General features: G+C 40.7%; 1 protein-coding gene across 1 annotated transcript in view; it reads left to right on the top strand.

The window, feature by feature from the left end:
- Window positions 1–24,355, top strand: part of NBAS (NBAS subunit of NRZ tethering complex) — a 313,356-nt gene that overhangs the window by 113,326 nt on the left and 175,675 nt on the right. The window contains exons 23-26 of the mRNA XM_021697807.1: window positions 4,481–4,634; window positions 9,566–9,751; window positions 11,239–11,412; window positions 19,025–19,158. Coding sequence (XP_021553482.1) covers window positions 4,481–4,634; window positions 9,566–9,751; window positions 11,239–11,412; window positions 19,025–19,158 — 648 coding nt within the window. The remainder of the gene's footprint in view (window positions 1–4,480; window positions 4,635–9,565; window positions 9,752–11,238; window positions 11,413–19,024; window positions 19,159–24,355) is intronic.

Raw genomic sequence — 24,355 nt, 5'->3', positions numbered from 1 at the left:
ATTCAGAACAGGGCTCTAACATAGGCCATGGCAACGGGAGGGCCCAGGCTGACCAGCTGTGTTCTTGTCGGGTGAACGAGCAGCCAGCACAGACTGTGGAAGGGTGTGGATGGCTTCAAGAGCCAGGTCTCTTGGAAAATATTTAAAAATGTAACAGGAATATTACCTGTTATATTTGACTATTTGGGAAAAATCTTTATGTTATTTTATATTTTGCTCTTAATACATCTTTTAGAGAATTTGGAAAGCATTGCAATGGATGCATAGGAGTCCGTGGGCGGGACAGGAGGACACACACTTGGCATTTATTAACTTCAGAAAATGAAAAGTTGTTCAAAAAGAGCAGTAGTTATGATAATGTACCACTTGGCTCAGGAGAAGATAATCATAATCACATAATAATAATAATGCAAATAATTAGTGGTTTAATTGTGGTAAATTGTGATATATCCACCATGGGAGGAAAGGGTGTAGGGGAAGTGGGTGGTTGTGGTTTAAGACAGCAGAATAGCACGTAGGGTAGATAAATCAGAAATAGTCACAAGCACATACCGTTTAGATCCGTAGAGGAAAATCCAGGAAGATGGCTGAAAGATGTAAAAATGGCATAGAGGGTGGCAAGGATGGTGGCAGTATGGATTGTGTATGGAATTGCTGGCTTTTCATTTGATAGGACTCTTCATGCTTTTGGATTTTTGAAACTATGTGTATATACTATCTGATAAATGATAAATAAAAGCCCTAAGCAGTAGTGTAATCACTGCAGGTGACATTTGGGAGCTCTCTCAATGTTAGTGGTAACGTTTGCCGTTTCCTTTCATTTTGTTGTGTTTTGGATATCTGAGATAATGGAGTAAGTAATTCTTAGTTACCTTTTTTACTCCAATAACTTTTAGTGTAATGGCAATTGAATGTCCTGCTGTGTTTTTGCTGTTTGCTTTTTAAAACTTATTTTTAGGGGTGCCTGGGTGACGCAGTCAGTTGGGCGTCTGGCTCTTGGTTTTGGCTCAGGTCACAATCTCAGGGTTGTGAGATCAAACCCTGCATTGGGCTCTGTGCTCAGCGCAGAGTCTGCTGGAGATTCTTTCTCCCTCTCCCTCTGTCCCTCCCTCTTGTGCTCTCTCTCTCTCTCTCTAAAATAAATAAATCTTTAAAGTTGTTTTTAATTTAGTTTTCATTTTTTAATAAAAGTCATATATATTTGCAAGTAGATTAAAGAGCTAAAATTTTCTACAAAGCTTGTTGTTAAAAGAAAAAAAAGCAGAACCCAAACCCGCAGTCCTTTGTACCCTTCTCCCCATTTTCTGCTCTCCAGAAGCAATTACTTTTAATTCTTTCAGATGGTAATTTTGCTGTTAACTCCATATCTCAGAATAACAATCGTGCTGCTACTTGATTTTTTAGTTCTGGCCATTAACTGTGGGCTTCCTAGAATGGAAGGTAATGGTGTGCATGTACCCTGCTCCTCCTGATCCTGTGTGGCATCCTCCACCCCTCTCCCTTTAATGATCTTGTGCTGCCATTTCAGGGCAGTTGCAGGAGACAGTGGAGCTTAAATGTGTGGTCTTCATCAGCCATTTTTAATTAGAAGTCATCACTTAGCAATTGTAGTGAGAGGTTGACGAGGTAGAGAAACTGGAGATGGTGGGAGGTCAGGGCCAGTAGACAGGGTGATAGGCGGAGGTGTGGAGAGACCATTGACAGGTGAACTCTCTCATTTCCAGATGGGCTTTTGAGAGAGTAGCACGGGTAGAGCCCCGACCCATTCATCCCCTGCTTCCCAGTTCCCCGCAGCCTGCGCCTTTGTATGATTCTAAGTAGATGCAAGGCATGAGGGCATTTCTTCCCAGACCAACCGCAGCAAGCTGAAATGTAAGCAGAGCTTGCTGTGCCAGAACTCCTAAAACTAAAAATGAAAAGTCAGGAAAAGTTTGACAGAGGAAAAGGTGCTTTTGAAGATGGTACAGATTTTCAGTATTACAGGACATATTGTTTGTTGCTTATTCGTTTAATTGGTGTCTGTCCTCTGCTAGACGCAAAAATACTGAAGGAAGAAAAGCAGATGCAGTCCCTGTTCTTGTGAAGTTTATACTCTGGTGGGAAAAATGGTCCTGCTGTAAATGACTGACATGATGGGTGCTAGGAAAGCCCGGGGGGGTGCGCGGGGAGCACGTCACAGGGAGACCTCTGCTTGGTGGAGGGCAGGGAAGGTCGTCCTGGGCAAAATCTTGCGAAATCTGAGATTTGAAGAATTAACAGGATTTAATTTAGCCCAGTGGAGGGCAAGTTTGTCAAAAGAGAGGGGTGTGTTCTAAGCAGAGAGAACAGCATGTTGGAAGAAGGCTCAAGGCAATGTCCCCTTCGAGGACTAAAAATAAAGACCTGCCTTGTTGAAGTAGCCAGAACGAAAGTGAGATTGGCACCAAGATGAGGCTAGAATATTTTACAGCAGATTACAGGCTATAAAAGTAGGCACGGGCATGATAAAATCAGGTTTCTGTTTTTATAGAGATAACTATATTACCCAAGGAGATCCTGAATTCAGTTTTGATCTTGTTGCATTTGAAGTGCCTGTGAAACATGGGGGAGCAAATAGGAAGATTTTGGGGCTTCTGAGTGAAGTGTGACTTAGGGGTCAAATAGGGTCGTTGTTGTAGTGCATGTGGTAGCTTATGCTGTAGTCAATGGCGAGACCAAGAGAGAGTCCAGAGTGAGCAGAGAGGAGAGGGCTTCACTGGGTGTGGGGAGGAGCCAGGATGCAGGGGTCGGCTGGATGAAGCTGTTCTGGTGGAGATGACCCAGGAGGAGCCACCAGGAAGATGAGAGAAGGCAGACAGCCCCACATACTGGAGTGAGGGAAGCCAGCTTCTGGAAGGAGAAAGCAGTGAAATTCTGTCAGTGCCGAGAGGGAAATATTAAGGACTGAAAAAAATATCAGAGGACCTCAGAGTTGCTCATGGGTATTTTTCCCTGCTAAAATGGGCAGCTTTAAAGATTTCAGGGGGAAATGTGACTTTTTTCGTGACAGTGATGGGGGAAAACCCACCAGTCAGAATGTTAATGGCAGTTGTGAGACTAGCTGGGTAAAGGGCTACCAATTATAAGCACAGTAGGTTGTCTAAGGCATGTGACTAAAATGCCCAAATCTTTTTTTTTTTTTTTAAAGATTTTATTTATTTGACAGAGAGAGATACAGCGAGAGAGGGAACACAAGCAGGGGGAGTGGGAGAGGGAGAAGCAGGCTTCCCGCTGAGCAGGGAGCCCGATGCGGGGCTCGATCCCAGGACCCTGGGATCATGACCTGAGCCGAAGGCAGACGCTTAACGACTGAGCCACCCAGGCGCCCCTAAAATGCCCAAATCTTAATGGGCTTTGTGTCTGCTCATATATTACAGCTACTAATAATTCTAATAAAAAAATACCTGTAAATAAAAAATTAAACACATGATCCGTGCCAGACGATGTTCTCTGTGTACTTAATTTATATTATTTTGAATACTCTGGCATTGCATTCTCCCCATTTTATATGAATAAAATGAATCTAAGATTAGTTTTAGCTCAGTAATTAATGCAGAGTTTCAGAGCTTTCAGCAATGGAATGTGCTTCAGTTCTGACTCCAGAGCCCACTGCCTTGTAACGGTAACTGTGAGAGCACCTGTCATTACTGTGGGCTGGCCCAGGTGAATGGATAGCCCTAGTGGCGCCCAGCAGCTTTCCATAGGCCGCTCTGAACTCTCTTGGTTTAAGTCCTTTTTTTTAGTCCTTGATTATGGAGCGCAATTGGCCAGGATCATCCTCTTAAAAACTCCTCATAATTTGTGATCCCTGGGCTGTTAGCCTTGCGTACTTTCCTCTTGGGGTCCTTCTTTACCTTTGGCGAGTGGCACAGAGCAGTTCCGTACTTTGTAAATGTCAGGGCAGTACCACATTGCTGATATCTACTAAGGGTGTATTACCGATGTAAATAAGGCGTATTTCCTCTGATTTTTATGAACATGGAAAACAAGATTTCTGAAAATATATTTGAGGTAGAATCACCTGGAGGTGTTTTTCCTAAATGAGGCCTGGCTGGCCTCACAGGTAATTTTGATTGAGTACGCCCATGGCAGGCTCTCAGCCATGTGCATTTGGTAAAAGCCTCCCAGGGTGATTTTGATTTTCGTTAATACTTATTTGATTGATTTGTGGCATGGCTGTTTTGATTTATTGTCCATCCTGATTTTTTAAATTGGGAAACCTAATAGGAAAATAAATTAAGCATCTCCCAAATGTCCCATTTATCTTGTAAGTGTGCCCACAGATACGGGAAAACACACACAAACACGCCCACCCCCCCCCTCCCCCCACACATACATGCATGCTCCCTGTCTCTGTCACCACTCGCTTCCCATCTCTGTTCCTCTCTCTCTGTCTTCCACAAAATTCTCATTTTTCCCAGCATTCCAGTCCGTTACCAATTGTTCCTTTTGTGCTTTGCAGAGCGGTGGTCGAGCCGAGTCTCCAAGATGAAAGCGAGTTCTTATACGCCGCCCAGCCCGGGTTACTGAGGTACAGGACATCGGAGCTTACGGTAGAGAAGGTTATGGACTGGTATCAGACCAGAGCACAGGAAATAGAGCATTATGCCCGACAGGTGAGGGGAGAATGATGGCTGCTCCTCAGGGACGCCAGCCATGCCGTGCTGGGGCCTCAGGATTCTCTGTGCGTCATGGCAGCCGCCGGTGGGGCCGGGGAGCGTGTGTTTGGTTTGCAGAGATGAAATGAATATTTCTTACTACGTTTGTTCTTTCATCCTTTGTCTCAGAAAGCTTTTGTGGCTTTTTGGGGATTCTTAAAAATCAAATACATAGAAGAAAAATTGTTCAAAATCTTTCTCTAAAATATAAGTTGCAAAATATGGTACATCCTCTCCACGATTTTCCATATCTTTTTAATAGGCTTAATACCATATTAGTGGAAATGACTGTATCAACCCAGAAATACTTGATCAGCTCCCTGTCATATCACAGCAATGCAGTTGGTTTTAATTTTGCTTTTTAGGAACCTTGTTTGAGGCTCTGTCTCTAATGTTTTCCTTAAGTCTAAGCTAATTCCCCTCAGTTCCCTGTGCCTTTATGGAGCTGCAAACGAACTACATCAGACGGTGAAGAGAGGGATAAGGATGTACTGAAGCTTAGGAGGTCTGAACACTAATGTCAACTCTTCCACTAACACGCCTCGTGACTCCGGACCTGCCACTTACCTTTTCTGCACGTTGATTTTTTTCATGGGCTTGGTTCCTATACCAAGGTCAGTGAGAACAAAGAAAATGCACAGGAGAGAATATTAAAAATCCTGCTAATTGAGTGCCCTGCAAATGTAAGCAATAGTTGTCTTCATCTTAGACAACAGAAGTTGGCAATTCAGAGTGAAGAATGGCAGAATGCACATTGAAATCTCATTCAGGATCTGGCCGCGGGATGCCTTTTTCTTCCTACTTGTGGTCTTGGCTTTGGACCACCTGTCCTACCATCAGTTTTTCATGTGACAGGAAGGGTGATTCTAAAGGGTCTGATGAGCAGCAGTACTGTGGGAAGGAATTTGCACCCCTGTGTTTACATTTCTACACAGTGATGGGTGCGGCCCTGTGTCTCCATTTGATAGTCTCCTTGAATTTCTGCCTACTTGGACTCCTACTTTTAGTATTCATAGAATTGAAGGGGAGCTATGTGTTGGAGCTGATGGTAATATTATAGATCAAACTTTTGGGAAGGGTGGGCCAAGAATATTTGATTGACTTTCCAGGTCTTTGAAGATGGCTAAGGACCATAGTGCATTTGAAAATGTTTAGAATCCTGATACTGGGATGAGAAGAATCTCTGGAGGTGCTCCAGTCTAATTCCCAACGTGCTCTTTGTGCTTTATCACCTTGAGTGATAATGGTGTGTTGGTATGGGTTTATCTACTGTATCAAGTGAACCACTCCAGTGGGGGCTGTAGATAACGTGGGAGGTTGTTGGTAGGTGGGGGTAGAGGCTCTGTGGGAAGTGGCCGTACTTTCTTCGTGATTTGTGCTGTCAACGCTGCTCTAAAATGTAAAGCCTATAAAAAATAAACAGAAAGGAAACCATAGAGCTTTCTGAAATTTAAAGTTTTTAACAGTCCAGTAATAATTGCTAGACATCTTGAATTCATTTTTGTGGAATTAGGAATAACTATAAAGAGAAGTGATTTGGGGGTGCTTTGGCTGCCCTTTATATTCTTTCATCTCTTTCCTTTATATAAAAACACTTCTAATAGAAGTATTATTCTTCAGCTTCATTTTATTTATTGATGCTTCATGTGGCTTATGCTACAAAGTGATATCTAACATGGTTTTTATCTCTTTCATTTTTAGAGACTTAATTGATGTGGGACTTCTTTTTCCTTAGTGCCTACAAATGCCTTTTAGCAAGACTTGTTTGTTGGCTTAGGAAATGTGTATAGTAGTGAAATTTATCCAGTGAGGGCTTGGGGTACGTGGCATAATTCAAGTTGCATTAGAGCCTGCTTTCATTTAAGGTGTCAGTAATTTGGTTCTAAAACATTTTTACCTCAGTAAGTGTCTGGGAAAGCAACAACTTCCAAGTTGGTACTAGGAAAGCCAATCTGGATCACAAAATTGGTGAGTGTGTTACACATGGCAAATGTGCTGTCTGTGTTCAAACCATTACCAGCCCAGAGTTGTGTTTTATGCAGCAGGTTTTCTTCACGCTTTCTGAAAATTCACCTGTGATAGTTTTTTTTTTTTTTTTCTGAATTGGTATACAGGTAGATCTGTCTTTTCAGATGTGAACTGTATTTTTATTACTAGAAGTTAAGTAAAAAAACACTTCTCTGTTGAAGTATTACCAGATCACTCCTGTTTTGCCTCATGCCTTACCTATATGTAAGGTATGGCATAGCTATATTCCGCGCCCCCCCCCCCCCCCCCCCCCCCTTGTATTTACTGGCACTGTTCTTTCCAACTGAAAATGCATTTCTTCTCTTTTCATTTCATCTGTACCGGTCAGTCCCTGGGGCTTTAAAGGGCTTTAAGAGTGGTCCTTTAATATTGCTCCGTGTCCTTCCTCGCCTTGAGGCACTGCCCCTCCCCCTTCTCTGCTCCTCCCAGCCTACCACCTCCTCATTCCCGGAAGATGATTTTGCTTTGTATTTCACTGGGGAACTTGAGAACTCAGTTCCATTAGTCCTTACTCTTTCCGGCTTTTCCCAGAGGAAGAGATCTCTTCTCTTGCATCCAGGCTACTGCTTTCCTTCCCTGTACTCTGGATTCCACACCCCAGCCTGCTCAGGTCTGTTCTGTGGCTCTGGGCTCTCTCCCCAGTGTCTTCCATCCCTCCTTCTCTACTTTGTTCCTTTTTTTTTGGACCTGAAGTCCCAACCACTCCTGTTTTATAAATAAAACAACAACAAAGATAAAGGGTCCTAATCTCCCTGGCTTTGGTTGCATTTGTCTTCCCTCTCTCACAGCTCCAAAATAGTCCCCTGTGCTCTTTGTTGTCACTTTCTCGATGATTCTTTCCTCCTCATTTGTCTGGAGTCTGGCCACCCCTACTACTCTAGGGAAACTGCTTCTTCACATCACACCCTTCCTGTGTTATTTTACACATTGTTCTTGGACACCACTGCTTCCTCTCTCCCTCAGTCTCTTCTGTGTGGCTTCTGAGGTGTCTTCGTGCTTTCCCCCTTGTCTTTGTCTCAGCCATTTGTTTTCGTCTCTGGTGGCTCACGTCCTTTGGCTTGTCCCTTAAATTTTGCTGTCCCTCGGGTGCTGTTCTTGTCATTAGTCGAGAGTCTTCTAATACTAGAAAGTGCAGTTCTCTTCACTGGCCTGTTTTCTCTTCAGTTCCTTTCCAGTTCATCATTCAGTGAATACTGACTACGTATTCTTTCTCAAGTGTGTGAATTGACTTAGGACATGCCCCAGTTGGAAGTCCTTTGGTAGTATTTGCATTTCAGGAAAAACTGTAACTTCCTTAGCTCAGCGAACAGTGTTCTCCGTTCTGCGGCCCCTCCCCGCTGCTCTAGCCGTGTTTCTCATCGCTTCGCTTCAGACCATCTTCTCTGTCTTAGGGGACTAACTGTACTCTCACAACACGTCACGCATCTCTGCCTTCCATGCTGTTCTCCTGCCCTCCTTCCTTTGTGACCTGCCAATATCCATGGATTCTTTTTTTTTTTTAAGATTTTATTTATTTATTAGAGTAGAACGAGAGAGAGAGAGACAGAGCATGAGGGGGGTGAGGGGCAGAGGGAGAGGGAGAGGCTGACTCTCTGCTGAGCAGGGAGCCCGATGCGGGGCTCGATCCCAGGACCCCGAGATCATGACCTGAGCTGAAGGCAGACATTTAACAGACTGAGCCACCCAGGCGCCCCTATCCACGGATTCTTGAAAGTGCATTTCAAGTCTTCCTCCCTTGGGGAGACTTTGTGACGGTTTGGGCCACGTGCCCTTCCTTGAGGTCCCCTCACTGTACTTCAGCCTCTGATGTACCAAGTCAGTTTCCCTACGAGGTGGAGAGATCATTGAAAGAAGAGACCTCTTCTTATTCAATTTTATGTTCCTAACACTTAGAATGATGCTTAGTTCATAGGCGGTCCTCAGTAAATAACTGGTAGTCTGGTAGTCTAGGAATAAGGGAGGAAGTGAGGAATACGAGGTGCTGTGAGTGAAGGACACGTTAGATGATTTTGCCATCAGTCAGAGGTACGTCCTTTCATAAACCCGATCAAGTGATAGGGAGTCAGATTGCTGTGTCCTGAGCATGTCTAGGAAAATCAGTCCTCATTTTGGTCTAAGTGAAGTGTAAATGTTTGGATTGAGACAGAGAAAAGTGTCTCTCAAGAGTTCATCATGCGGCGAGTATTTACTGAATGCCTTTTATATGGGAGGCGCTGCGGAAGGATAGGTACTGAACAGGGATATAAACACAAAAATTTTTGTTTCTGGAGCAGAGTGATATAGTGAAAATAGGATTAATTTGGCATTATCACTAACTAGCTTTCTTCCCCCACTTCACCCCCCGCTTGTTAATGTTTTGAGAATTAAGTTGACAGATATATGTAAAACTGCTCTTAAACTGTCATGCTGTATGAATTTAAGATGGTTGTCTTTCTTTTATTATCTTCAGTATTTCTTGCTGATTCTTTTTTTTTAAAGATTTTATTCACTTATTTGAGAGAGAGAGAATGAGAGACAGAGAGCATGAGAGGGAGGAGGGTCAGAGGGAGAAGCGGACTCCCCGCCGAGCAGGGAGCCCGATGTGGGACCCGATCCCGGGACTCCAGGATCATGACCCGAGCCGAAGGCAGTCGCCCAACCAACTGAGCCACCCAGGCGCCCCTTTCTTGCTGATTCTTTCGAAACAGTTTGCTGATATATTTGATGAAGAACTCTGTTTTTATACTAAATAAATGCATGTTGCTGATAAGATGATTTTATATAAGGTGATTAGCAGAATTAGATTCTGTACTGGAGGCTTTTATTTGAGAAGATGTGGGAGACACAGAAAATTCAGATTTACTGTCGCTTTTCCATTTCAGGTCGACTGCGCGTTGTCACTCATTCGACTTGGAATGGAGCGGAACATTCCCGGTTTGCTGGCTCTTTGTGATAATTTGGTTACTCTGGAAGCTTTGGTTTATGAAGCCGGGTGTGATTTAACCCTAACCTTGAAAGAACTCCAGCAGATGAAAGACATTGAAAAACTAAGACTACTGATGAATAGTGTAGGTTTTATTTTAATTTTCTTCTTAAGCATTCCCTATGTGCTTTGATTAATGTGGGTCTCAAAGCCAAAGACAAAATATCCTCCAAACCTGAGCACTTAGTAAATAAAATTAAAAAATCTTAAAAAATCCAATTTTTGAATACATTACTGAAAGCATCCCCAGATTATTTTGGCTGTTTTTGTACCTTGCTTGCCCTTTATTCATACTCCCCTGTATATAACTTTTTTTTCTTTTAGCTAGGCATATTTCTAAACTAGCTGGCCATTCTAATAATCATGTTTCTAGTCCTTCACTAATGTGAAAATTCCCAGTTACTTATATATTTCACTTATACAGAAGTACTGGAGTTCAGAGGGCTAGGTGCTTGTGTGAAGAAAACATCTTGGCTTAGGGGTTCGTGACTTCAGGAGAATTTGCCCAGCACTTTTAGATTCTCCCTGGGTCACCCTGGCGAGAAAGTGCACTCGCTCATGCTAGGACCTGGTTTCTACTGAGCCCGCTGAACAGAGAGACACCTCTGAGACAGGAATGATGGGGCTGCAGGGTCCCAGCTGTCAAGGATGCCCCGGGTAGTCTTTTGCTCTTGGGCAGCCTGGTTCCAGTGGGCTGGCTGAGGGGAGGAGTGATGGCTGCCTGATGTGCTCTCTTTCCTCCCGGACTCTTTCTCTCTTTTTCCTGTACTTGCTTTTTCATCTTCCCTCCTTTTCTTTCTTGTCATCTTTCTCCCTCTGGCCCTCCCTTCCCTTTTGCTTAGTAATTTTTACCCCCTGATAACCTACCCAGTGAAGATCGATTTGCGTTATAGGTAAGACTCCTCTTATGGGATTTAGGTTATCTTCTGGGATAATTAAAAGAAGGTGTTGTGGAATGTCAGGGAGAATGAGTAAAATCATGTGTGTCATTTGGAGTTTTGTGAAGGTGGATGTAAAGGGGCAAAACAGAAAAGGAAAAGGAAGGGAGAGATTCTGGGATTTTATGCAGAAGATGGTCCTCAGGTGGTTTCCTTCTAGAGCTTTTCAGTGCTCCTGTCTCTGTCTCTCTGCTTTTTTTCTGTTTCACTCTTCCTGTCCATGGTCGGTCTCCACACACACACACACACACACACGCATGCACGCACGCACGCACACACACACACACACACACTCTTTTGGGGTAGAAGCTCTCTTTGCTCCGGAAGATCTCACGTTGAAGTCGTAGTAGCAGCGTGTTGGTCTTCCAGAGTGGGGCTTACGCTGTGAGGGACCCAGAGTGACCGTGGTCCTGCAGAGATGGGCCGCACTGCTGTTAGCTTTACTAGCCCCAGGCAGAAGGTGATTCTCCTGCCACTTCTCAGCCTGTCTAGGAGAGGTGAACTGGAGTGTCTGTTTTAGAAAGTGTTGGGCTTCTACTGTTTAACATTAGTCTGATTTTATGTGAGTTTTAGAACTTGTTGTCTGGTATAATCAGGTATTTAATATGTTTGTTTTGGTTAATTGTATTTTCAGTGTTCTGAGGACAAGTATGTGACAAGTGCCTACCAGTGGATGGTTCCCTTTCTTCATCGTTGTGAGAAACAGTCTCCTGGTGTGGCTAATGAGCTATTAAAGGAATATTTAGTAACGTTAGCTAAAGGGGACTTAAAATTTCCCCTGAAGATATTTCAGCATTCCAAACCAGATGTAAGTAGAAACTCTAACTTCTTAAGAGCCTCTGCACTTTTTCCTCTGCAATAGATTTGTCAATTTATTATAATAGGCTTTCTAAGTAATTTCCCCTTAAACAGAAAAGGAAATGGTTGTCATGTTATTCTTTTCTTTTATTATTTTATTATTTAAATTTTATTTAAAATCAATTAACATATAGTGTATTATTAGTTTTAGAGACAGAGTTTAGTGTTTCATCATTTGCATATACACCCAGTTCTCATTACATCACGTGGCCTTCCTTTTAAGCCCCATCACCAGTCACCCCATCCCCCCTACCATGTCACCTCCAGCAACCCTCAGTTTGTTTCCTAGAGTTCAGTGTCTTTTATGGTTTGCCTCCCTCTCAGTTTGATCTTACTTTTTTTTTTCCTTCCCTTCCCCTGTGTTCATCTGTCTTGTTTCTTAAATTCCACATATGAGTGAAATCATAGGTTGTCATGTTATTCTTTAAACATGTTTCAATTCGGTCAAACAGTTTTTTTAGAAGTTCATAATTATTTTGATTTATTTATTCCAAAGTTTGTTGACTTTCTGTTTCTACTGATTATATGTATTGATATATACCCAGACCAAAAATACTAATAGTTGATAGATAACTGAATTCTTACTATAGACAGGTACTGTACAAGTGTTAACTCATTTAATCCTTATAACAACCCATGAGGTGGGTCTTTTTATTAGTTATTGGAGGGAAAGAAAAATTGTGATATAGAGTGGTCAGGCAGTTGCCCAGGGTCACACAGTAAGGAGTGGGATGTGGGTTCACACATAGGTCTTCTAATTTCACAGCTGCATTCTTCATCATTAAGCTTTACCCTAACACCAATAGAAGAAGAAAAGATTCTTGCCCTTCAGGACTTTCAAAATATTTATGAAAATCTTTAGGATTTCATAAGGAAATCTATAATTATTCTTAATAATTTTTGTATTTGCTTAAGAGTACTATATAGTTGACTCTCAACACAGCCTTTAAGGGCGCTGGCCCTCCACCCCCTATTCGGGCAAAAATCCATGTATAATTTTTTACTCCCCCCAAAATTAACAATCAGTAGCCTGCTGTCGACCTTACCAGTAACATAAACAGTTGATTATTTTTAGAAAAAAGTAAGCTAGAGAAAGGAAAATGTTACTAAAATCCTACAGAAGACAAAATATATTTACAGTACTGTGCTGTATTTATAAAGAAGCCATTGGCTTGTAAGTGGACCCACGCAATTCAAGGGTCAACTGTATTTAGAGCGCTGTACTTCTACAAAATTCAAATGGTTGTTCAGATTCATTGGCAGTAAGTCACTTTATTAAGTGCAGCATACTTTTGTGACACAAATAACCTCTTAATTTAGCCATAAATCAAATACGCTGTTTCAAGAGACAGTGGTTCCCTTCCTATTGGAGGAGGGTTTAAGCAGGAAGCAGGGTGACACAGTCAGTGTAAGGCCCTGACTTTGTAGTCAGATTCAAAGCCTTGGATTGGGTTTCAAGCAGAAGCCTCTTCCAATCCTAAGTTCTAATTGAGTTACTTCCTTGAGCTGGCCTGTGTAGCAGTCTGAAGTCCTCAGAAGTATATGGCCACAGACCATATAATCAGGATAAAGAAAGGAAGTATTGCTTAGCTAACCTTACACATATTTTGGTTTCTGAAAGGGCTGCTTGTCAAACATGTATCTGTTCTTTGGCTATTTAAAATTTTCCATCTTGTCGTAGGCAGTTCCCACTTAGCATTCCGATTTTGAATTTGGGATGGTTTGCTGTGAGCCGAGGGTGGGTTGCTTATGACAGCAGAATACTATGTGAGCAGCAGGATGGATTGAATATGAATGTTTTATGAGGAAGAAAGAAATGACTTTAAATTCCTTCCAGTAATCTTGTTTGTGATACTTCTCTTCCTTACAGAGTCTTGTAAATCCTTTGTATGTCGTCAGCTTTTTGTTGTTTTTACTTGGCAATTTAGCATGTGCCTTTTGAATAAAACATATTGCCGTTTGCTTTTGTTGAAATATGTAAACATCAAAGCAGAAAACAGTCGTGTTGCTGGGCTCTTCCTTTCCAATCTATCCTCTTTATCTCTATCAATATTATCTTTCCCCAACGGAAATTTGATCATGTCATGATCTATGGGAAACCAGTGTCTACAAGGTAAACATTGGGCTCTCTAGAGTGGCCTAGAAGGTTCTTTGTGGTCTGTTCCCAGTCTGTCTCTTCAGCCTCTTTTCCCTCTGAGTGAATGTGCTAGTCCACTCACACTGAACTGCTCCTCCTGTCTTCATGTTGTCCAGCCTTTTATGCCTCTTTATGCTTTTGTAGACTATTTCCTTTGTTTGGGATGGTCAGCTTCCCTTTCCTTCCCTTTACAGACACCTGCCTGTCCTTCAAGATCCTGCTGTGTTAGATTCCCTTTGCTAGGAGACCTGTGACCTATCTGTGCTATGATAGGTCTTGTCCTTGCCTTTGTAATAACCCATATCACACTGTGTCATAATTAATGTTCATGTGTTTCTCTTTCCCTCCCTTTGTTTCCTATGTATGTTCTCTATGTCTCATGCATCTGTGTATTACCTGGGAGTCAGTGCCTTGCAGAGAGCAAGTGCTCAGTAAATTTAGTCAGGGCAAATGATGGGTGAATGATTGAAACTGGGTTTCATTATGATGCTGTAGACCACTTGATTACATTTGTTTGCTTTATTAGGATTGTGCTTGGAGCACTGTTTTTATTTTATTTTACTTTTTACTCTTTACAAAAAGAACGTACCTTGAGATCTGCCATGAGTCATGCACAGAGTGTTTATAGTAATATAACAGGAGCAATGATTTCCATGTCAGACAGCTTAGGCTAAATTATGCTGCATTAACAAGTGATCACTAAATCTCAGTAGTTTAGAACAGCATACATTCATTTCCCACAAGCCTCATATAGGCTATAGTCAGGCTTCTGCTGTGTTCTATGTCTTGTTCATTCCAGGACTTGGCTAAAGGAGCAGGCCCCTTTTTAAAGCTGTGGCACAGGAGAAAGGGTAAAGTAGAACCACACAGTGGCTCTTCAAGCTTACCTCAAAATGCCTCAAGTTACATCCTCTCACATTTCACAGGCCAGAGGAAGTCTAGCCCCGCCTGTTGTTAACGAGGCAAGGAAGCATAATCCTGTCTTGGGAAGAAGGGAGTGAATACTTGGAAACAATAATACAAACACATATTTGTCCTTTTTAACGGTAGCATATGCTTCAAACTCTTCCTCTCCTTTACGACATCCTGATTTTAAGCACTCATCTGTGATTTTAAGCTGTTGCTCTTTATTTGCATGGCCCTTTGGAAAGTGGAACTTACGAAGGAACTTGGGCAAGTCTGGATGGAGGTGATTTGGGAATAAAATATTCTGCCTTCTCATATTGTTCTCGGTCTTCCATACTAGCATTTTTTTTTTTTTTTTTTGGATGCATCGTGTATGGGAACTATGGACTTAAAAAAAAAAAAAGTACAGTTTTCTAGGCCCACCCCAGATATAATGGATTAGAATTTGGGGGATATGGACCTGGAATATGCATTTGACAATTTATCCAGTGATTCTGATAGAAAGCCTTTCGATCTGTGTTATAAACAATTCCCACTGTTGGTTTGCTGTTTCTCCAGTTCTCGTAGTGGTGAAGGTCACTTTCATCTGATCAGGAATGGAACCCTGTCAAGTTTCAAAAGGACTCTCCTGCTCCCAGTTCTCCCATGTTCCTTTAGTGCAGTACTCCAGGGCTCTGAGTTTGGAAGCTTTGGGTGCTGACCTAGGTCCATATGCCGGCAATGGCACGGATGGGAAAGTCTACTTAACAGTTTAAACTCTTGCCTGCAATTTCCTGCTTGTCTACTTTGGGCCCACACTCCTTAGGGAATTGAAAGGTGCCTCTAGAACTGTGCTGTTTAGTATGATAGCCTCCATTTCACTTGGACTTTTGTTCCTTTGTGATTTACTTTTGTAGAAATTCAGATATATTGGTGTAATTAGCCCTTTTTTTTTGTGGTATGTATTGTGTATATTTCTCCCAGTTGGTAGGCTGTCTTTTGACTTTGTTTATGGTGATTTGTGTCAGGCAGAATTTTTATCTTTTTATATGTAGTCAAATTGAGCAATCTTTTATTGCCTCTGTATTTAGAGTCATGGTGAGAAAGCCTTTTCCTACTCCAAGGTTAAAGAAGAATTCACTCATTTTCTTTCAGTACTTGTATGCTTTTATTTTTATGTTTAGATCAGTAATCTACTTGGAGCTCATTCTTTTGTATGGTGAGATGCCAGGTGGCTACTTAGTTGTCCCAGCACCATATATTAAAAATTTTGTCTTTTCTTGAGTGATTTGAGATGCCACCTTTGTCATCTACCAAATTTCCATTTGTTGGTTAGTCTAATTCTAGAGTTTTTATATTGTTACTGGTTTGTTCATACACTAGGAGCACACTATTTTATTTTATTTTATTTTTTAGATTTTATTTATTTATTTATTAGAGAGAGAAAGCAAGCAAGCAGGGGGAGGGTTGGAGGGGGAGGGAGAGGGACAAGCAGACTCTGTGCTGAGTGCAGAGCCCCATGTGGGGCTTGATCTCAGGACCCTGAAATCATGACCTGAGCTGAAATCAAGAGTTGGATGCTTAACCGACTGAGCCACCCAGGTGCCCCTAGGAGCACACTGTTTTAATTATAGAGATTTTATAACGGGTTTTTAAAGTCTGGTAAGGGTAGTATTCCTCTGTAGTTTTTTTCCCTAGGTTTTTTTGTTTTTGTTTTTTAAAAGATATTCTTATATGTTTCTTTCTCCATCTGAACTTTCATAACAACTTGGCTAATTCCATAAAATAACTTGTTGGTATATTTACTGTTATTATATTAAATTTATAAATTGGTGAGACCAGTATCTTTATAATGTTCAGTCATCCTATTCAAGAAGAGGGTGTATCATTGTGTTTGTTCATGTCTTTTTTTACTGTCTTTCAGGAGTGTTTGAAAGTGTTCCTCATGTAGGTCATGCACATTTCTTGTTAAATTTATTCCTAAGCATTTAATTTTCTGTTTCTATTTTAAATCGAGTTTTCTACTTTCACCCCTCTGTTTGTTGTTTCTGTATATGAAAGCTGTTCATTTTGTATGTTATTTTTGCATTCTGCCACTTCACTAATTTTTTGTATTGCTTCATTCTCCGGGGTTTTCCAGGTATCATATCTTATCATCTGTTCTTTAGCTACTTACCTGTAGTGCATAATTTTAAGACCATTTTTAAGAACCAAATTACAACTTTCTTATATTTCACCTTGCGATGCAGTATGGAAAATAATCAGCTGCCCGTGGTGGGGAAGACTTACTGACTTCCTAGCAAGTTTTAGAGGGGCTCTCTTCTATCAGCTTGAGGTGGGGCAAATGATGGTTTAATAGTTACCACTGAGGTATTAGGACAGGAATGATAGAAATAAGAGAGGACGTGTGTCTTAACACTTTATGAAGTTAGGCATCTTGTAGGGAGTTGAACAGAACAAGAATAGAATGTGTCTTAAAAATTTAAGCGTTACGATTCACGTGCATAATAGATTGTATTAAGAAAGGTATGCTAAATGGCACAGGAAGAGAACAAAAAGAAGCCATAGGAATACAGAGAGGAAAAAGGATTTATGTTTGAGAGTTGTATGAGAATGTGTTCATTGGACCAGCATTTATGGAGCTTTTGGAAGAGACTAGAAATCTGGGAAAGCCCAACTGAAGTCAGAGTCAAGTAGAGATAAAGCAGGATTATCAGGAGGGTTTAGATGGGGCAAGGCTAAGTTTTTGAGAAGAAGGTCCATGTAGGAGTAGAATAAGATGGGGAGCAGTAACATGTTTACCTAAAGGCAAGTGATTTAATTTGTGTGAACTAAAATTTGCATAGTGGTTCAGAGGACAGGAAGGGTGAGTTGGCACCAGGCCGTGAAGGAACTTGAGTGGAAGACAAAAAACTTATTCTCTACCTTTCACATTGTAGAAGATTTTGAGCATACGTGATCAGTTGTGGATTCTAGTACATGTAACTTCCAAGTGATACTTGAATGTTGGTGGGAGCGAAAGACAGGAAGCAGGGAAATCAAGGAAACCGGCACGGAATTTGGCTTCTGTTTCATTTGGTTTTCCAATTTATTCCTTTTCACTGAAACTGGTTTCAGTTTTTTTCCTTTTCCTATATGAGCTGTTGATGACTATAGTTTTCCTCCATCTCTCCCATTCTTCCTGTATGTGAAGTTTTCCTGCAGGACCGAGAGAGCCTTAGTGTGGGCTCTGGAGCCGGCTGCCTGCATTAGCCTCCACAGAGCAAGTGATGTGTTCTGTCGGTGCTCCAGTGCCCCCTTACGGAAAACTGAGATGGAGCTAGTATTAACCTTACCGGATGGTTTGAGGAATTAAGAATGAATGCATGTGAAGCACATAGAAATAGTACCTGGCACACAATAAGAAATCAGGAAGAGTTAGCGATTTTAATTAATTTTTAATAATAATTACTTTTACTGTGCTCTCTGTTTCACCAGTCTGTCACTTTGCAACCTTGGATAACTCTGTCAGATGTCGATGTCAAATTAACAATATATTTTTTTCTTAACACCTTGAAGAAAGGTATATAACTCCTTTAACCCTAGTGCTTCAGAAGACTTCACTTCCCTGTAACTTGAATGTTTCTTCTTCCCATCCATTGATGTGGTTTTTTTTACAGAGAAGCTTCTTATCTGTTTCGTGAGTTTCTACTAAAATGTTGAAAACCACTAGATCTTTATTATGGAAATTACTTTAAACTTATTTTGTCATTGAATAGGGCTCTAAGAATATCGTTTCAACTTTCCATTTTGGTGTCTTTGGCAATAATGGAAGCAGTCTTCATGTATTAATTTAATCTTCATAACAGTGATATTAGGAAGATGTTAATATCCAGTAAGATGAGAAGTAGAGATCAGAAAAACAAGGCACAAATACAGTATTTTTATATCCCAGAAAATAAGAAAGAGAGTCTGGTTTGTGATGGGAAGTGTGTATCCTGTAGAGACAGTGACCCATAGTAGTCGGCTTTCTGCATCGGCGTGTGTTCCGTGATTTGAATATTACTGCATAGCCATGTGATTTCTTTTGAATAGAATGTCAGTACTGTTTAGTTACATGACTAATATATAATGCATACTGAAAAATAGTAGGTTCGAACATTTCTGAATATTAGTTAAGGAATTTTATATATTTTTGTAATTGAAACACATAAAATTTGGCTTTTGGGTTAGAAATGCTTTTAATGAATTGCCTTTTTAATTCACTGTGTTTCTTCTATCTACTTTATCCTGAATGGGTCATAAATTGAAGAATCTGTTTTTAGCAGATGCAAAGCTTATGGGTACAAATTATCTTTTCTAGCTGATTCTGTAATTAAAATGTGATTTCACTTAGAATTATTAAAGACCCCAAAAGTCTGTAAGCTAAAGAAAAATCAAGATTTGTTTTTGAGGCTGATTAATTGCACTATTTAATATTCTGTTGACAGTTGCACTGGGCTATGGAAAAACTGAATGTAAATCTACTGACGTTTAGTACAGCATGCTTTATTTTCTCTAGCTGCAGCAAAAAATTATTCCTGATCAGGACCACCTGATGGCAGTAGCTCTGGGGTGCATCTACAACTGTGAAAGAAATGACCAGCTGTCTCTTTGCTATGACATTTTAGAATGTCTTCCACAAAGAGGATACAGGTAAGAATCCACAGCATGCCAATCTTATTGTTGTCTTTTCATCCTAACAGCTAAAACGAAAATGTTGCCAGAGTGTTCATTAGACAGAATTTTGGGAATATAAAAAATACACAGAGAAGAAAATGGAATCATCTGCAAACCTGTTGCCTAGAGATAAGCTTTTGTTTTTCCAGCAGTATATGAGCAGTGACTATAATTTTGTCAACCTTGGTAAATAATCCATTAAAAAACAAAAATATCACCACCACCACAACAAAATATACTTTGTTTTTAGTGGATAGACAGTGATGTCTCTGTTTTAAGTTGTGTTTCTAATTAAGCGTTTTTCGTATTTATGAGCCCGTGGGATTCTGTGAATTATTTGTTCTTGGCCCTTGCCAAACACAGAATAATAATTGTGTTTAAGTAGTAATGTATGCATATACATAATTTTACTTTATTTTTCCTCCAGTTTTATTGAGATATAATTAACACCTAGTACTGTATAAGTTTGAGGTGTTTGTCATAATGACATACATACGTATAAATATATCATGAAACGCCCACAGTTTAGTTAGCATCCATCATCGTGATTAGATCTTTTACTTTCATAAGAACTTTCAAAAGTAACATATAGCAGTGTTTTGGTTGTTTTCAGTTGATTTCCCAAATTGTTCCTTGACTGGAACATGTTGTGTGTTATAAGTCATTACAGTGCATCACGTCCCCTGTACTTACTTATCTTAGACTTGGAAGTTTACACCTTTTGACCACCTTTATCCAGTTCCCACGCCTCCCACTCCCACTTCTGGTAACCACAAATCCGATCTTTTTCTATGAGTTTATTGTTGTTGTTGTTTTGGGTTTTTTAGGATTCCACATTAAAGTGAGATTATCATATCATCATACAGTATTTGTCTTTCTTTGTCTGACTTATTTCACTTAGTATAATGCCCTCGAAGTCTGTCCATGTTGTCATAAATGGCAGGATTTCCTTCCTTTTTTTTTTTTTTTTTTAAAGATTTTATTCATTTATTTGACAGAGAGAGACACAACGAGAGAGGGAACACAAGCAGGGGGAGTGGGAGAGGGAGAAGCAGGCTTCCCCGCAGAGCAGGGAGCCTGATGCGGGGCTCGATCCCAGGACCCTGGGACCATGACCTGAGCCGAAGGCAGACGCTTAATGACTGAGTCACCCAGGCGCCCCTTCCTTCTTTTTTTTTTTTTTTTATGGCTGAATCCTATTCCATTGTGTGTATGTAAATAGCACATTTTTGTAATTCATAAATTTGATGGTCACTTAGGTTGTTTCTAGTCATCTTGGCTACTGTGACTAATGTTGCCCCCTCTCTCTTTTCCTCCTGAGGAAATTTTTATTTTTTTGTGAAATGAATGTAGACGTCACCAGTTTTGCACCCCATTGTGAAATAATTGTTTCATACAGTCACTAATGGTACTGCAATCAGGTGAAAGATTGATCGGTAAAGGATATTTGCATGGTACCAAAGTATTACCTCAGCAACTTCATTTATTTTTTTTTTGTCATTTCAAAGGGGAAATCTAGCTTTATAAAGTAGAAGTCTGACTGTCATCACCTTTAATCAAGCTACCAAATGGGCTAGCACAATCAGCATCTGTTATATGCCTCCTGCTGAGATCCCAATATGAAGTAAAGTTGTTCTTTCTTTTTTTTTTTTTTTTTAAAGATTTTATTTATTTATTTGACAGAGAGACAGCGAGAGAGGGAACACAAGCAGGGGGAGCGGGAGAGGGAGAAGCAGGCTTCTTGCGGAGCAGGGAGACTGATGCGGGGCTTAATCCCAGGACCCTGGGATCATGACCTGAGCCCAAGGCAGATGCTTAATGACTGAGCCACCCAGGTGCCCCAAGTTGTTCATTGTTAATCTAATCAGTCCTTTGGGCCAAACTTCAGGTTTACAGGGAGTGCAGAGAACAGGAGAACAAGTTAAATAACACCATGAAGGAAACAGTCAAATAAATGGAAAGTGTGAGACACTCTATAAGTCAGCTGGTCTTTTCACTTGGAAAAGTCTGTGTGGTGGAGGTGCTGATCTAAAATCAAGCAGTCTGGCTGGCTCAGTCAGGAGAACATGCAACTGTTAATCTCAGGGTTGTGAGTTCGAACCCCCACGTTGGGTGTAGAGATGACTTAAATTAAAAAAAAATTAAAAAAAAATAAAATCAAGGAGTCCAAAGAGACATAATTCTCTCCCAGTTTTTAACTAAAGTGACGTATGCACATAATGAAGGTGAGGGAATTGAAAACCTTGTAATTGATAAACAGCTGTTTGCTGCCCCACCTTCCCCGTGCTTGAATACCTGTCTCCTCACAGGAAACACTTGCATAGAGCATGTTTTCCTTCAGCTCATGTTGTGACTGCAGTTTTACATGATTATTGACTTCCTTTTGAAGTCTATGATGACGTCTACCATCCTCCATACCTACTTCTACCATTTTTTCAGTGTAGTTAAGGTAATTTTCATCATTATGTTATGTAAATATTGTTTCTACAGAGCTGGGTATGATTATATTTCTTTTGTATGCAACTTTTTGTTTTTCCCAGATTTTTTTTTTTTTTTCCTTTTTTGGAAATTTCCTTTTCCTGTTTTGTTGTTTTATTTGTTTCCATTTATCTCCTTCTCTCTTCTGACGGAAATAGAAAACTCTTTTCTGTGGTCAGACATATCTCAGTCCCTTCCCTTTTTTCCCCATCTTCTCTCCCTCTCTACCTTTTGGAACATCCTTCTTGGAATTGTCTTTTTTCTTGCTTTGATGTGGGTTAATTGTCCCATATTCTGCACAATTGCCATCCTGAGACTTTGGTTTGCCTCTCTCTTGTGTTACATATTGCATTTCTGGAATTTCTTTTCTCCTTTGTTCACTTATTCTCTCTTTTTTTTTTTTTTTTAAAGATTTTATTTACTTATTTGACAGAGAGAGACACAGCGAGAGAGGGAACACAAGCAGGGGGAATGGGAGAGGGAGAAGCAGGCTTCCCGTGGAGCAGGGAGCCCCATGTGGGGCTCGATCCCAGGACCCCAGGATCATGACCTGAGCCGAAGGCAGACACCCAACGACTGAGCCACCCAGGCGCCCCTTATTCTCTCATTTTGATGGAACACAATCTTAATAGCTTCATGTCAAAGATTACATGGAGGCATTTTTATTTTAAGACTGTCCCATGTCAGAAAGACACCAGAATTGCTCCCTTGAACTTGATAGAAACCTTGGCAATGTATGCAGTTCTAGGTTTATAATCATCTTTTCCTTGTGAGTTTTGAAGGCATCAGTCTTGTCCTCTCCTCCCAGGATTATCGAGTAGTCCTATAGCATTGTAAATCACTACTTTATAGATGGCTTTTCTTTCTTTTTGGATATTGCAGTACCTTCTCTTCATCTCTAATGTTCTGAAATATCATAAGGATGTGTTTTATTGTGACACTAAATTTGTTGTGTTAATTCATTTGGATAGCCTGTTCCAGTCTGGAAATTCCTGCCCTTTAGAGCTTTGGGAAATTTTCTTATATTCTTTCCTTGATAAGTTTCCTTGGTAATTTTATTTGTACTCCCTTCCTTTTTCTTTCTCCATTTTTTTATACTTCTTTATTTACTGCCCTTTTTATTCTTTTTCCCACTTTTTGATCTTCTGTTAAATGATCTGGGAGTTTCTTCAGTTTTATCTTTTCATCCATCTTTTGAATTTTAAAATTTATTTTGATTTTCTTATTTAAATTCTTTTTTTTTTTTTTAAAGATTTTATTTATTTATTTGACAGAGAGAGACACAGTGAGAGAGGGAACACAAGCAGGGGGAGTGGGAGAGGGAGAAGCAGACTTCCCGCTGAGCAGGGAGCCCAATGCAGAGCTCGATCCCAGGACCCTGGGATCATGACCTGAGCTGAAGGCAGAGGCTTAATGACTGAGCCACCCAGGCGCCCCTTTCTTATTTAAATTCTAAGAACTTTTAAAATAAGATAGCATCCTAGTCTTGTTTCAGAGATGTGCACCTACCTGTCCCTCTACTCTTGGCACTACCTACTTTCTCACCATGGTCTCTCATTTTTCATATCCTGTTGTTTGTATATCTGCCTTTTTACTGTTAGGGACTTTCGTCCATGTTGAGTGATTCTTTTTTCTTTTTTTTAAGATTTTATTTATTTATTTGACAGAGAGAGGGGGAGCACAAGCAGGGGGAGCAGCAGGGAGAGGGAGAAGCAGACTCCTGCAGAGCAGAGAGCCTGACATGGAGCTCAATCCCAGAACCCTGGGATCATGACCTGAGCTGAAGGCAGACGCTTAACCAACTGAGCCACTCAGGTGCCCTCATGTTGAGTGATTCTTGACCATTAATTTATATCTAAGACACCCAAAAGCTGATTGGAATCCTTGTGACAAGATAAAGCCTTTTCATTGGAGTGCTTGGGAGGTTGCCTTGTATGTGAACATCTAGCTTGTCCTCTTATTTCAGTTTTGATTTTTTTGTGTAGGATAATCTTAGATTCTATTACATTATAGAAATGTTGGGTAGTTTATAGATCATGATCATTTATCGCCTCATCAGGGGTCTCAGTACTGACCACCAAGAAGGAATCCAAGCAATTAGACTTGTTAGTGGTAAAGCTAAATGGAGATTGTAGTAGTCCTTAATACATACTTCGCTTCCTCAGTCTAGGTTTAGGGAATCTTCATGTAGGGAAAGGTAAATCACAGAGTGCCTCAGCATGTGTTTATTACCCAGACTTATAGAGATATGACCGTAGGCTATCTCACGTCCTTAGTAAAGAGTAGCAGGAACGGCAGGTGAGCCTCTGGGAACCGTGGGTCTCTCTGAGAGCCATGGACTGTCAATAGGCAGCAAAAGGCTGGAAGAGGGATTGTATGAACAGATTTTGTAGCAAAATGTCATTACCCATCATTTAGAAACCTCAGCCCATTGGCTATCAGGGTATTAGTAGTAAAATTGCTCTCCCTAGAGGGTGATGAGAGATGCAGAGGCTTCTCTTAATATCTGTGTCAGAGGGCAGAAGTGGTGAGGAGTTTCTTACTCAAATGGTCTTGCTGGGAAACTTGATGGTCTGTCTTTCAGCTTTCTGCCTCCTTTGTTGTCCTAGAATAAACTAGTCAAGCTCATTGACTCCCAAGTAACATGTATAATTTTTAGGAGTAAGTGTGTTAGACTTTGTTTTTCAGTAAGATC

The sequence above is a fragment of the Neomonachus schauinslandi genome, chromosome 10 (assembly GCF_002201575.2).
Source record: "Neomonachus schauinslandi chromosome 10, ASM220157v2, whole genome shotgun sequence".
NCBI classification, from domain to species: Eukaryota; Metazoa; Chordata; class Mammalia; order Carnivora; family Phocidae; genus Neomonachus; species Neomonachus schauinslandi.
The sequence above is the reverse complement of the archived record's forward strand: the minus strand, read 5'-3'. Positions and strand labels throughout refer to the sequence as shown.